Below are 15,047 nucleotides of genomic sequence, written 5' to 3' on the forward strand. Positions count from 1 at the left end.
TCCCTATATACTCTGATATCAAAAATATGGGACAGATGCACCAAATATGAATTGCTGCACAGGGGTGTGAAATGTTTCCTCAACTAAAACCATCTAAACTTTTGTTGTACTTGGTTTATGTCATATCATGCAGATATGACTACCTGTCTACCAAAGAAATGCCAAAAACTTACAGATGCAAGAGAAGGAATTCATAACGGTTGTTCACATTATTAGTAGGGATGGCTTCATACATGGTTTAGTGGGACTGGGCCATGTTATATTTACAGTTAGCTTTGATGATCTTAAAGGTTTTTTCCAACCTAGATGACTCTATGATTCTATGAGGAAAGACAAACAGAAACTAAAGGTTTCAGCAGAGGGCAGCAGTTTTAGTACACAGAGCAAAATAATCACAAATATCTCTATGTATCTGTATCATGGAGCGGACTATTTTCTTTAAACAGTTATTCATAATTTGCCTGTATTTTGGTCATACATAAACATTTTTGACTATGGGATTTGCAAAGCTGTTACTTTGTATAAGTAGCATTAAAGAGCTGTAAAGTTACTGTGAGCATGTAATACAGTGAGCCTTTAAAAAGGCATTTATAATTGAAATACAAAAAAATTTCTTAAGACACACCAAAACCAGACACTATACATTGATGCAGTGATGCATCATTTCAATTCCTGTAGAAGTCCCAAGCACTGGCCAGAGAAAACATGCCCTCTGCCACCAGATTCTCCCCATCCTAAACACAATGACATTCCTCAAGTGAAGTACCACCTAAAAGCGATGATATAATCATTTAGATAATTGAAATTAATATAACAGGAAACAGTTATAAGCAACATCTAGTGATCAGAAAGAAAGCCAGGAGACAATAGAGGGAAAATATGAGCAGTTAAAGAGAGGAAACATACAAAAGATAGAAAAAGAAAGGTGAAGTCAACCTGAAGGATAAAAATAGTGATAGTATCCAAGTGACAAGTAAAAAGATGGCAATGACTGCCTAAACCAGCACAGAATACAGTCATTTATGGAACATGGCTGGTACACAAATGCACTAGGATTCCATAAATAAACCTCTGATCATCTGTTACTAAGAAGCCAGATATATTTTCTACATTTCCATCCTGACCAAGAAACAAAGACCACACAGAGTTCACACCTCCTGTGTGATGCATTGGGCACACTGGTCATTCCACAGGTTGGAAACAAGGCAGAGCTGATGACTGAATGTAACCACAGCACGCTCTCAAAAACAACTGTGTGCACATACTACTGGTTGTCTTATTGTTACATCGACATCTGCAGTGCCCACAAAACTAAATACACTAATATCTTTGAAGTTCCAAAGGTGCCCAAGAAAGCTGTTCTGGAAGAGCCTACCCCTGTAACTGTGCCAAAAAAGCCAGAGCCAGCAGCAGTTCGAGGTACCTGTCGCTTTGTGCATCAGTCTGAGTGAGACTGTCCTTACTGTCTTACATGTTATTTCTGATGTCTGTCGTTCTGTTCATTTGTGATTTCCTGAAATTTCTGAAATTCCATGCTGTGTAGAAATTCTACTATTAGAATGGGAAAGAGCTTTCTAATTTGGATTTTTAATGAAAACCTCTGTCTTTATCATTTTACCAAGAATCTCAAGTAATATAACTTTTTTATATTACACAGTCATGACATGGCAATATTAAAAACAGACAAACAGGAAAAATAAACCACAAAACACCTAATCACTTCAGTGAAAATAAGCAGGAAAAGCAGGTTTAATGGACTGTGAATGAACTGAAGTTAGTATGGGAAAACAAGACCCAAAGTAAAAAGAGGAACATACCTAGACAGGACAGTCGTATTTTAAGACTTAGGCATACAGACCTAGATCCCAAATAACAAATAGTCCAAACTTTTTATTAGTGCAGAACTTAATCAAATGTGTGGTCAACCAGGATGGTCTGAGCTCTCTTCTGACCATAACCTCATGGGGACCCTAGAAATTTGGTTCCTCAAATCTACAATTGCATTGCATATAATTATTACATACAAGACCACAGATGTTCTGTATTTGTGCATCACAATTCTGTGTCACTCCTGCTCGCTATGCAGATGGCTCTTTTAGCCTCACCAAATGCAATATCTAAATACAAGATTATAGAAGCATTGAAACCTAACTCAAAAGCCCCCACAAACACTGGAAAATAATTGAAAAAACACAAGGGAAATAGAAGTGAGTAGTAACAATAACATAGTAAAACTGATGGGATTTCTGTTCCCCGCCCTGTCTTGTGCCCAAACTGCTAAACGTAAAGCTAAGTCCCCTAATTCACACCCCACCCCAAAGCCTATGCATAGCCAGCAGTTCTCTCACAGAACCTACCTGGTGTCACTGCTCTGTGCCTGTGTCCTGTGGGGGTTTGTGTGTGTGACCAAGTGAGAGAGAGCGAGACATGGGTTGATGCTCTGAGACCACTTTGGTTATGTTCATGAGTGCATCTCCAGTTTACATTTCACTGTGCATCCTCCTGTTGTATGTATAAAACTGACTGCTACTAATATCTTTGAAGCACCCGAGGTGCCCAGGAAGGCTACTCGTGAGGAAAAGATACCTGTGCCCATTGCCAAAGCACCAGAGCTTCCAGCACCCAGAGGTACCTGTCTTCATGGATAACTTAACAAAGAAGATATTTCATCTTCTTCTCCTCAGCCTTGTCCTACCCTCTCCTGGCCTGTCTCTGTTTCCTGACTGAGACTGTCAAGGCTGTGTGTGCTGGGAAAAGGGTGCTGCGCGGTGTGTGAGGGTTGGAGCTGGCTGTTGTGATGTTCTGTGTCTGTGTCACCCTGCTTGTTGTTCCTGCTTGCCATATGTTCTCAACAATGTAAAATGAAATGCACTAATATCTTTGAAGTGCCTGAGATGCCTGAAGCCGAGGTCCTGGAAGAAGAAGAAGAGGTGGAAGCACCAGAAGAGGTGGCAGCAGTTGCTGAGCCTGGAGAGCCAGAAGTCTCTCCAGCTGAAGGTATAGGGTGGTGTTCTCAAAGAGTCTGCCATGACCTCCACGTTGCTGCAATGCTCAGTGTTCTTTGCCCCTCTTCCCTGTGTGGGGAGGGATGAGAGCAGCATTTGGTCATTTGGTATCTCTTTGTGCCTGTATACTCCTTGCAAAAGAGGGTGGGGTTTTCCAGAAACCCCCCCTCATAAGCCTTGGGCTCTTTGCAGTGAGTCCACCTTAGGCAGGAGTATTAGCTGAAGAGGACTCCCTGGTAGTCTGTCAAGTGTTTACTTTCCTGCTTTCCTGCTTGCCATTTGCCTGTTTGCTGACCTTAAACTCAGTCAAGTAAAAGGATCTAATATCTTTAAAGTGCCTGAGGTGATTGAGGAGGAAGAGGCAGAAGAGGAGGTGCCAGTGGTCATTCCCCCAAAGCCTGTGCCTGTGCCCAAGAAACCTGTGGCTGTGCCAAAGACACCAGAACCTCCACAAGTTAAAGGTATATCTTCTGGAGAGACGTGCTTTTTCTTTCAGTGTATTGATTAATATTTTCATTTGTTATCCCTTCTTTTGTGTAAGATTTGTTACTTGTCCTTGACCCTTAACCTCTGCCGTTCCTGTCTTTGCGCATGACTAACCAACCAGTCACTAGAGGAATGTTACAGTGCTTAGAAATATCTAAACTCTTTGATTGTTACAATCTTTCCTACTAATTTAACTGTGAAATTAAGATGAAATAATATCTTTAAAGTGATCAAGGTGCCCAAGAAAGCTGTCCCCCAAGAAAAGACGCCTGTTGCAGTACCCAAACAACCAGAACCACCACCAGCCAAAGGTACAGGTCTCTATCAGTATCATCATTAGAAAAAAAGTCATGCTCTTCTGAACTTTAGTTAAACTAATTTTTTTATGATGACCTGTCAGAGATAGTGCCTAAGAAATATGAAGTGCGATGTGGAGTGTCAAAAACATGGCAGAAAAACTAGATTTCATTCCTTGAAAAGTATCTCTAGCTTACCGAACTTTTAATAAAGTTTAAGAATTAACATTTACTGTTTCAACAAAATAACATGCTTTTCTAAAGAAGAGCCTGAAAATAAGCCTTTAAGTTTAAAGAACAAAACATTGCATCCCGAGATTTCTAATAGATGACAGCAGCAGAGTAAGTTCTCTACCTCTTTAAAAGTAAGGTAATGCCAATGTACATGAGGAATTTTTGCTAGCAAATGACTGGATGTATCTAGTGATTATCTTATTATGATATTAATAGAACCAGGAAGAGAAGAGAGAATATAAGAGGTATGTATATTTCTACAGGAGAATTTAAATGACAGAAACTGTGGAACATAGAGACTTAAGAGGAGATGTAAAGAATGGAAATAATTGATAGAAAAAAAAAAAGATGGTAATGATAAATCAAATGCTACTTTCCTAAAGAAAAACTGTTTCAATGACAAAGTAGTTGTGAATTATATATGGCTGATACACAAATACACTAGGATTCCATAAATAAACCTCTGATCATCTGTTACTAAGAAGCCAGATATATTTTCTACATTTCCATCCTGACCAAGAAACAAAGACCACACAGAGTTCCCATCTCCTGTGTGATGCATTGGGCACACTGGTCATTCCACAGGTTGGAAGCAAGGCAGAGCTGATGACTGAATGTAACCACAGCACGCTCTCAAAAAACAACTGTGTGCACATACTACTGGTTGTCTTATTGCTACATCGACATCTGCAGTGCCCACAAAACTAAATACACTAATATCTTTGAAGTTCCAAAGGTGCCCAAGAAAGCTGTTCTGGAAGAGCCTACCCCTGTAACTGTGCCAAAAAAGCCAGAGCCAGCAGCAGTTCGAGGTACCTGTCGCTTTGTGCATCAGTCTGAGTGAGACTGTCCTTACTGTCTTACATGTTATTCTGATGTCTGTCGTTCTGTTCATTTGTGATTTCCTGAAATTTCTACATTCCATGCTGTGTATCAGTTAGGAATTTGATAATGCAGTATTTTGTATAAAAAACTCAAATTATATTTTGATTTTACTATATTGGTGCCTTATTCTGAAGCAGTAGATACTAAAATGTTTATTTTAACGATCATAAGTTTTCCATACAGATGCCCAAATTTGTTATCTTAAATTGACAAGAGTCTACACGACTCTTCTGGCAGACTCAGGTAGTGTATATAATAGACAGGAACCTGTTGAAATGAATTACTATATTGGTGCCTTATTCTGAAGCAGTAGATACTAAAATGTTTATTTTAACGATCATAAGTTTTCCATACAGATGCCCAAATTTGTTATCTTAAATTGACAAGAGTCTACACGACTCTTCTGGCAGACTCAGGTAGTGTATATAATAGACAGGAATCTGTTGAAATGAAAACCCAATTTTTACTCAGCAGTGCACAAGTGCAGTAAGAAGTGACAATATACAAAGTTTTAAAAGAAATTGCTGACACTCTTAGGGTTTATAATAAAGAAAGAATCATTATCAAATCCATTGCACTGTACAGGCTGTGGAAGTTGCCACAGTGAAATGAAAATTGAAGCAAGAGAGGTACTTAGGATAAGAAAATAAGCCAAAAAAAAAAAAAAAATAAAAAAAGCATAAGTGAAGAATGGATATATAGAAGGACAAAAATAGGGAAAAATGAGTGAAACTGTGTTACTCATCCTATCACTACCCGAACTGCTAAACGTAAAGCACCAGCAGATTCATGAGGAATGGTAACAGAGAAGACATGAGCTGAGGTTGCTCCCAGAGAAAAGCCAGATGCCAGCAGGGCTGAGAATGAAAGGCTCTCCTCCTCGAAGGGAGGACAGGCTGCTAAGTACCCTAATTCACACCTCACCCTCAAGCCTATGCATAGCCAGCAGTTCTCTCACAGAACCTACCTGGTGTCACTGCTCTGTGCCTGTGTCCTGTGGGGGTTTGTGTGTGTGACCAAGTGAGAGAGAGCGAGACATGGGTTGATGCTCTGAGACCACTTTGGTTATGTTCATGAGTGCATCTCCAGTTTACATTTCACTGTGCATCCTCCTGTTGTATGTATAAAACTGACTGCTACTAATATCTTTGAAGCACCCGAGGTGCCCAGGAAGGCTACTCGTGAGGAAAAGATACCTGTGCCCATTGCCAAAGCACCAGAGCTTCCAGCACCCAGAGGTACCTGTCTTCATGGATAACTTAACAAAGAAGATATTTCATCTTCTTCTCCTCAGCCTTGTCCTACCCTCTCCTGGCCTGTCTCTGTTTCCTGACTGAGACTGTCAAGGCTGTGTGTGCTGGGAAAAGGGTGCTGCGCGGTGTGTGAGGGTTGGAGCTGGCTGTTGTGATGTTCTGTGTCTGTGTCACCCTGCTTGTTGTTCCTGCTTGCCATATGTTCTCAACAATGTAAAATGAAATGCACTAATATCTTTGAAGTGCCTGAGATGCCTGAAGCCGAGGTCCTGGAAGAAGAAGAAGAGGTGGAAGCACCAGAAGAGGTGGCAGCAGTTGCTGAGCCTGGAGAGCCAGAAGTCTCTCCAGCTGAAGGTATAGGGTGGTGTTCTCAAAGAGTCTGCCATGACCTCCACGTTGCTGCAATGCTCAGTGTTCTTTGCCCCTCTTCCCTGTGTGGGGAGGGATGAGAGCAGCATTTGGTCATTTTCTATCTGTATGTGCATGACCTTTAGCTCATTCAAGTAAAACCAACTAATATCTTTAAAGTGCCTGAGGTGATTGAGGAGGAAGAGGCAGAAGAGGAGGTGCCAGTGGTCATTCCCCCAAAGCCTGTGCCTGTACCCAAGAAACCTGTGGCTGTGCCAAAGAAACCTGTGGCTGTACCCAAGAAACCAGAGCCTGTTGCTGTGCCAAAAGTACCAGAACCTGTTCCTGTTCTTAGAAAACATACAGTTCCTTCAGTTAAAGGTACATACATCAGTGACTGAGCATCTCCTTCTCTCTATTTTCTGAATACCTTTCCCCTTGTTTCACTGATGTATGCAGTGCCAAATGAATAATCTGCTGCTTAAATTTATTATTCTTCATATTTTGTATGCCCTACTCTTTTTAGTCGTTGCACTTTTCACTATGATGTATATATATATGTCTTAATATTCACAAAAATGAAAATTTACTAATATCTTTAAAGAACCTGAAGTGCCAGAGAGAACTATCCCAGAAGAGAAAGTGCCTCTTACAACACCTAAAAAGTTACAATTAGAAAAACCAGAGCCTCCTACAACCAAAGGTACATATTGCCAGGAGGCATCTCCTGAGAAGAATTGTTTCTATATTCTTTCTTTTCTTTGTTCATAACTGAGTCTATAAAATTTGTCAGTTGAATGTAGCCTACCTTGAGAAAGACTGGAGCAGAGTCTTTCATGGTTATGCCCACTGTTACTGTGATTTTGTGTGTGCTAGATGTCTTTGTCTTTTTATGTTTCATATGTACATTTATATACACACAGATAAAAGAAATTTTTTTTTTAAGTGCCTGAGGTACCCAAGAAACCTGTCTCAGAGGAGAAAATACCTGTTGCTATTCCTAAAATACCTGAATCACTACCAAGTGAAGGTTTGTGCCACCATAGATTTTACTCTAAGAACAGTCCTTTGTCCTGTTCTTCCAAGTATAAGCTTTAAAGTAGAAATTTTCCTTTTTCTCCTATTGTGATGTTTGTAAGTTGTTCACTTCATATTTTAGATTATATTAGTCAATATTTCTTGTATCTGTTATTATATATTCATATTTGGAAGGCATATGCTCCTGCCCAGGTGAAATCTCTTTTAAGATAATATTAAATTCCCACTAAATTGGAGTCTCTCAAAAGTTAGTATTTATGTTGCTGTTATAATAAATTAATTGAGGGCTTTGAGATTTTTATTCTTTCCTGTTGCAATGACTCATCCACAAATTTAATGTTTAGTTTCTATTGTATACCTAAAAAATTCTATCCTTCACACAATCCTGACTCATGCTTAGAAAAGAAAGTAGTTTTTCAAAATCTTCCATTAACTGCAAAGGTAACAGATACTGAGTGATTACTTATCCTAATGTGTATTTGTCTGTGTCTGTTGGAGTAGATTTGCTTTTAGTTATATCTGTATAACTGTTCATGTGAAATGATCTTATAATTGAAAACTTACACCAGTTGTCAATATTCTTTAAAGAATATAAAATCATAAAGGAGATTGAGCCTGAAGAAGCAGAAGAAATTCCAGTTGTAGAAGAAGCTTTACCAGTTGAAGGTATACAAAGTACTTCCCTAGAGGCTGCCACACACCTTTCTTTCATTATCATCATGTGCAGTCTTTTTCTTGCTCTCTCATTTTTCACACACATGCCTGTATATTGTTGGTCACCTGTACGTTGTAGGTCCTTCTGTGATTCTTCCTTTGTTGTGTTCTGGAAAATATTTCTGATCATTTAACTCTTAAGTATAACTTGAAGATTGTTTTAAATGCGTTCATTTTGTTTCTTGTCCACAAGAGTCTTCCCACCATTTGGTTTTCTGCCTTTGTTCTCACGTTATTAACGTGCTTTTTAAAGTCAGCTTGGATATTTGTATTGTGTGCATGCTATGAAGCAGTAACCTAAGGCTCTTTCATGGTCCCATTTAATTCAATGACATTTTTTCACTGGCTTCACTGGAAATGGAAAATGGTGGTCTTTAGGTTTGTACATTACTCTTCACATAACTACCATCATAGGAAATTTATTCTAAATCTACCTAATGTTATTTAAAGTGCCGCAACCTGAAAAGAAGGTCCCTGAAAAGCGAAAACCACCACCACCACCACCTGCACCAAAAGAAGATATTAAACTGGCAAAAGAGCTACTTAAAGGTATAATCATCTGAAGCCATAAATAACAGTGGAAACTCAAAACATAATCTTTTAAAATTATACTGATGAATCTTGAAAAGCATGCTTTTGAACTATCATTTTGTGTCTTTTTTATTTCTTTTCTAATATACCATACTTAAATGGTGCGCCTCACTAATGCTCAGTTCCTCATGATTTTTTATCAGCGTTATGCCAAGGATATTTACATGGGTTCTTTTCGATAGCTACAGAAAAAAACCCCAATTTATTAAAACAATTTTAATCGAGTTAACACATTCTTCTATCCTTAACATAATTCTTCTCTCTTTAACATATTCTTATGTGTGAAAAGAATCCCCAGCAATCATTTGCTGGTGTTACTATATGAACATGGGTTTCAGATAAATTGTGCTTCATACAGACCATCTGACTTTTTCTAAACAGTTAATCAGCAAGGATCTTTGCTTTGCAGCTTTTGTCCTTCTATTACATCAATACTATTAATGAGGTGTTTGGATTTTTTAGAAAACTCCTTTCTTTTTTGAGTCTAATGTGTGTTGTAAAATTCAAATAATTTTCTTTAAAGCTCCTGAAGCAAGGAAGAAAGTTGTGGCTGCAAAACCTGGTGAGCCTCCAAAACTGGAACCCCCACCTGCTAAAGGTACCTACCTAATATAAGGTTTATTTGCTTAAAATAAACTTCTCATGAGTCCAAAGTTGTAGTTCTTAGGATCTTCTTCTTTAATTTGCTCAAATATGTCAAAACATTGTCTATGTTAGATTATGCTCAACAGTGCACCCCCATCTTGGGCATATATGTTTGTGTTATATTTATGTCCACTTTAACTGCCCATCATGCAATCCGTGAGATGCGAGAGTCAGAAACATAGAAGAATGAGAGAGTTTTTATGAGTTTTATCGCTTGTGTAGGTGTTCACTTTGGTTTTCTACTTAGCTAGAAATAAAAAATAAAAAACTGTTTAAACATATACAGCATTGTTTTAACATACTTCGTTTATTATTTTTCTGAAATGTAACGTATTCTTGTGAGAGGACACCTTCCAGAGATGGGAATGAATAATATATTGAGCAAGCCACTTCACAACCATGCCTTTGTATCATTCATATGTACTGCAGCTTAAGATAAACTAAGCAGCTAAACAGTGGACATTCCTTCTTAATGCTGTTCCAAGTTTAGAGATTAAAGTGGATCCTTATGAATAGATATGTAACTTAAGCTTGTAGTGAAAGAGGACAAGGAAATAAAAATGTTACTATGATGATGACTCTTCTTGAATACATAACCTTTATCGTTTTCTCAAACCATACTTCTGTTGATTTGTATGAAAACTTTCTCTTATGGATAAATTTAGCTGTATGCAAATTATATAGAAAATATATTAAAACTATTGACTCCAGTATCAACAGTTTTACCTTTGATTTTAATATTCAGTAGTGAACTAGCATTTGATTTGTCTGTTTGGACAGGCTAGTTATTGGTTAGCTCTTACTACTGTTACGAACCTATAATAAAATCTGGAATAATATTCTTTTAAGTGCCTGGACTTGTAAAGAAACCTCGCAGAGTAATTCCTGAGGTCACTCCCCCACCAAAAGAAGAAGTTGTTTTGAAAAGAGGTATAGTAACTTGGCTCTGTTTTAAAAACCCCAGCATTTTAACATTGTTCAGCATGTTCCCCTAAGTAAAATTGTTTTATGTATGTGGTATGGAAAATTACATGATCAAATACTATCTGATATTTGTTTCTTGGGAAAAGCAGTTGTAGTTGCAGGGATGAAGGAGGGGCGAGGTGGCCTGAAAGTCTCTCAGATCCAAAGGATCTGTGATGAAAACAGGGCAGAACACTGAAAATCTAGTTCCCTATCTCTCTCTTCCATTTTCCTGATCTCTTTATACTAGAGTTGAGAGTTTTCCACTGTCTTCAGCTTCTGGACCCCTGTCCAGTGACAGTGTGAATGTTATTAAGGTTACATGTATAGTCTATGTGTTCTCTTTTGTGGTTTTCTTAGAAGTACCACTCAGACCACAGAACCCCGCAGTACTATTGGACATCAGCCCCCTTTCCTGCAACCTCTGGGACATTCTGAATCATTTTGTGCTCAACTATTGCTTAGAAAAATGAAGCATTAATTCCAATTCTCTTCAAAATACCACAGAGGGATGATTCGTGCCTGTGTACCTTGCAGCCAACCTTCAAATTTCAGACAAAATAATAAAATACAATATTCAGTTTTTCAGATGACCATGTCATTACATATCCAAGACAGAGAACTGAGAGGACAAAAATAAGTGAAATTAAGAAAATGGAGAACAGACATTATATAAATTTGAGCTCTTCAAATATAGTACTTGAGGATGTAGTCTTGTTCTCTCACTGAAGTCAATGGGAGTTTAATCTATAATCCTGCATTGCATCCCTAAAAATCATCTTTAACTACAGTTAATCATCCATAATTGCATCTAGCAATAAATAAGAGAATAAATATATAAGATATTACAAGAAATTTTATTCTATCATAGTCAGTTAACATTAAAGTCTTTCCTCTCAGATGGACTACTCTTAACAAAAATGTCTTTTTTCCTTAGATGACTTGAATTTTAAATTACTTTCAGGATAGTATATTGAATAGTTACACAAATCTTCCACTTCTATTGAGCTATATATTTTATTTTCCTGTTTCTTTATGATTGATGTTTTTAATCTTTGTCTTGTTCACTGTCTTATTATTTTGTTTGCCTGTGCTTTGAAAACTGAGATTTCTTTTCTTTTGAAGTTCTTAAAAAGAAACCTGAAGAGGAAGAACCTAAACCAGAAAAAGAGCCTAAACCAGAAGTTAAACCAGTACCTACACCAGTAGAAAAAATTAAGAAACCTGAAGGTACTACATTACTTTCAAATCTACTTATTAAATTATGAATTTTTTTTTAAAATCCCACTATTAAGTAGTATTCCCTTAAATTCAGGAATGAAACTGATATCTTGAAAGATGGCTTGCTTTGGCCTAACTGCGCAATTTAAATCTTAGCTGGAAGCACAACTGAGTTTGACATTCACATTTGGTTCTGAATTCTACATTTTGGGATTGTTTCTCAATCTTCATTGTGTATAGAAAATATATTACCAATATTTTATATAATACTGATAAAAATATAACTACAGCAAAAAATTGATCCAAGAATTCTTTTAGGTAACATTTTACCAATATGTGTCCTTCTACCCATTTATAGTTTCTAATTTATTCAAGTCTTATTCTAAAAAATACATATTCCTAAAACTTCAGAACATCTGAAACTGTTTACATGTAAAAACAATGAAAACTTTTAAATACACTTGAGGGTATTCTATTTAGGGATTTAAGGTGTTTTAATGTATCTTACAAAATAAAAACATTGTTTTAAAGTCCCAGAAGTTCCTACAAAGAAAACTGAGATACCTGTCATAAAAAAAGAGGAGAAACTTGTGCCTGAACCACCAAAAGGTACAGATGTGTGGTGCTCTTTTTCCTTATTGCAGCAACTAAAGGATATTCAGTGCTGAATATCATGCTATATTAATACAATGCATTGCTGTCCTCCAGTCTGTCATGACTGCTGTGTCCTCATTAACCATTTTGCAATCTTCTGGATTTCTTCTTGTCTTTATTCTTCAGTGTTTGAAAAGTTAATCTTTTTTCCATTGTTTCCAATCTTGCTTTACAAGACTTAGTTAATCTCAAGGTGATTTCTTGCTTTTTGGACAAATAAAATAGAAACCAATAAATTGTCTTTGTTTAGCCATCTCTGTGTTTTTGCTCCTAACTACTAATGCTCAATGTGATTGCAAAAAATGTAAACTAACCTACTTGTAATTTCTGTGTTTGAAATGGCAGAAACTAAGCAAGCATCTGTCCCAGTTCCTGGGCCTGAACCTAAACCTGCAGTAGGTAAGAATTCTTTAGTTGTGAATACTGGTCAAGCCTTTCTTTTGTGTCTAGTTGTTTTTCATTCAGGGATTTCTCACTAAAAGGACATTCACAGAATTGTACAATACCAGGTTGAAAGGTGACTTCAAGGGTAATCTGGTCCAGCCTTTCTTGGCAAAACCACAGTCTAGACAAGATGACTCAGCACCCTGTCCAGCTGAATCTCAAAAGTGTCCACATAAAGGCCTTTAGAATTAATAAGACTAGAACTTCCATACCATCTACAAAACATTTTAAAGAACATCATACTGAAAGTAATGTATTAAAACTCTTTTTTTCCCATACAGCTCTAAAATCTCCAAAACCAGCTGCAGAACCCGCACCTGCTGTTACTGCTCCAGTGGCAGCTCCAGTTGTTGGAAAGAAAGCAGGTATTTATGTGTATTCTATGCTATTGATAGGTTTTTTCTCTCTGACATGCCTAAATACTTTCGGTATAAAAAGAGTGAAGAGCTGTACAATAACTCATTCATTGCAGGAAGATTTGAGGTCCTGTTCAAGGATCTTGTTATTCTAGGTACTGTCACCTAATTTAAAACAAAAACATCTCTGATACACTATGGAGACCAGTCTGTGCTCTTTTGTCTGGATGGTAATGTGTGTCTTTATTTGTTGTCCTAGTATGAAATTTGTGTATTCTGTTGTTTTCTCGGTGTTCCTTATGTCCTGATGTATGTTTTGTGAATCACATCTTGGATTTTCTGTGTAGAAAAAGAGAAGTTACACGTTTGTGAGCAATTGTTGTGTTGTTTGGTTTCCTGCTTTTGACATGTCATTGAAGCCCTGAGGAAAAGTGGCAGTGGTGTTGAAGAACTAGAGTATTGCTACTTTCATCTGCTATGCTTAGGACTATGGAATAAAGCCTGCTGTGGGAAAAAAAAAGAGCTGTGAAGGTTCCAGTTCCTCTGAAACACTCTGAGCCTGTGGTCCACCAGCAGAGCTGATGTACATTCCGCTCACCCACCATTCAAAGGACCTCATGTTACAGTAGAGCTCAGATCTTGGGCATTTGAGAAGCCAAATCATGAATGTCTCATGGCCATTGATCTGGTGATGTAGCCTGAAGTGGCAAAATTAACCTATTTTATGTCACTTACCAGACAGCTGTCATTTTCTGCTACTTTTAAGCTGCACTGGATTTAAATTGGTGATCTAACGAGACAATACTAATAGTGGTTTACTTGGGTTTTCTGTTCATGTGTGCCATTCTTACCTTTCTTTTGTGATTATGTTGTAAGTTTTCTGTTGTGTAGAGAAAAAGTGTTCTATGTTCATTTTATTTCAGGTATAGTTGGAAAATTTGTCTTAAAATATATTGTTCTCAATTCTTATTCTTATGGGTTTTAACTCTCTAAATTACCTATGAAACCTTTGTAGCTGCAGAAAAGCCTGATGCACCACCTGTACTAAAGCATAGAGATAAAATGCCCTCAGTGGAAGAAGAAAAGCCTGAGTCAATTGTGTTAAAGAAGATTTTGGTTGAGAAAAGCTTGCATATAAAAGAGAAAGTAAGTCCTAAGGAGACAGTTCCGGCCATAGAGCCACTTGAGTATAAAATCTCACTGGAAACAGGTGATGGAATACTGAATTCAGAGAGACATGAACAGGAGAAAGTATCTCTTAAATATTTCATCCTGGCTTCTGAAGAAGAGGAACCAGAAATGACACCTGTCATTTCAAGAAAGACTACCCTTACAGGTGAGAAATTAGAAACTGAAATGGATCACATTACTTACACGAAGGATGAACTACCACTACTGGATGAGGAAGAGAAACTGACTTCTATAACATCTGAACATGCAGAAAGAGATTCTGGAGAAGAAAAGGAGGATGAAATTAAATTGCTTGTTCATAGGGAAGATGCCATAGAGAAAATCTCCGAAAAGTTTAGTGTTCTTCATGAAGGAAAGATTCCTGGCCATGTGAAAGAAGAAATTGAATCAACTTGTGTACCTAAACCCAGAAAGCCGTATCAGACCAAGGACCAGAAAGGACTTCTAGGAAAAGAAAAAAAATCAAAAATAAGTTTGCCACCTGAAAAATTTCACATTAAGGATAAAAGTTCATTTCTACAGGATATCATAGAGGCAGGCATAGTTGAAACTCCTCAGCTTAGAAATGTAAATGAGAGAGGAGATTTTACTCCAGAGAAATCTGACGTTTCTCTTGGAAAATCCATGAAGGAGCATGGCATACAAAGTAAAATTCAGAGGATGAAGCAATCTGGTAGCACAGTAGCTGAAGTTCCTATAGATGAGATTCTTAACAAAGAAGCA

The 15,047-nt window shown here is 37.5% G+C and overlaps 1 protein-coding gene across 1 annotated transcript in view; it reads left to right on the forward strand.

The window, feature by feature from the left end:
* TTN (titin) overlaps positions 1 to 15,047 on the forward strand; it is a 242,421-nt gene that overhangs the window by 124,839 nt on the left and 102,535 nt on the right. The window contains exons 159-176 of the mRNA XM_017735567.1: positions 1,336 to 1,419; positions 2,545 to 2,628; positions 2,887 to 2,997; positions 3,341 to 3,466; positions 3,719 to 3,802; positions 4,750 to 4,833; positions 6,061 to 6,144; positions 6,403 to 6,513; positions 6,688 to 6,888; positions 7,112 to 7,210; positions 8,095 to 8,211; positions 8,710 to 8,808; positions 9,374 to 9,448; positions 10,345 to 10,425; positions 11,584 to 11,688; positions 12,211 to 12,288; positions 12,679 to 12,732; positions 13,059 to 13,142. Of these exons, the coding sequence (XP_017591056.1) occupies positions 1,336 to 1,419; positions 2,545 to 2,628; positions 2,887 to 2,997; positions 3,341 to 3,466; positions 3,719 to 3,802; positions 4,750 to 4,833; positions 6,061 to 6,144; positions 6,403 to 6,513; positions 6,688 to 6,888; positions 7,112 to 7,210; positions 8,095 to 8,211; positions 8,710 to 8,808; positions 9,374 to 9,448; positions 10,345 to 10,425; positions 11,584 to 11,688; positions 12,211 to 12,288; positions 12,679 to 12,732; positions 13,059 to 13,142 (1,761 nt within the window). The remainder of the gene's footprint in view (positions 1 to 1,335; positions 1,420 to 2,544; positions 2,629 to 2,886; positions 2,998 to 3,340; positions 3,467 to 3,718; positions 3,803 to 4,749; positions 4,834 to 6,060; positions 6,145 to 6,402; positions 6,514 to 6,687; positions 6,889 to 7,111; positions 7,211 to 8,094; positions 8,212 to 8,709; positions 8,809 to 9,373; positions 9,449 to 10,344; positions 10,426 to 11,583; positions 11,689 to 12,210; positions 12,289 to 12,678; positions 12,733 to 13,058; positions 13,143 to 15,047) is intronic.

This window comes from Corvus brachyrhynchos, unplaced genomic scaffold (assembly GCF_000691975.1).
Source record: "Corvus brachyrhynchos isolate BGI_N302 unplaced genomic scaffold, ASM69197v1 scaffold255, whole genome shotgun sequence".
In the NCBI taxonomy this organism is placed as follows: Eukaryota; Metazoa; Chordata; class Aves; order Passeriformes; family Corvidae; genus Corvus; species Corvus brachyrhynchos.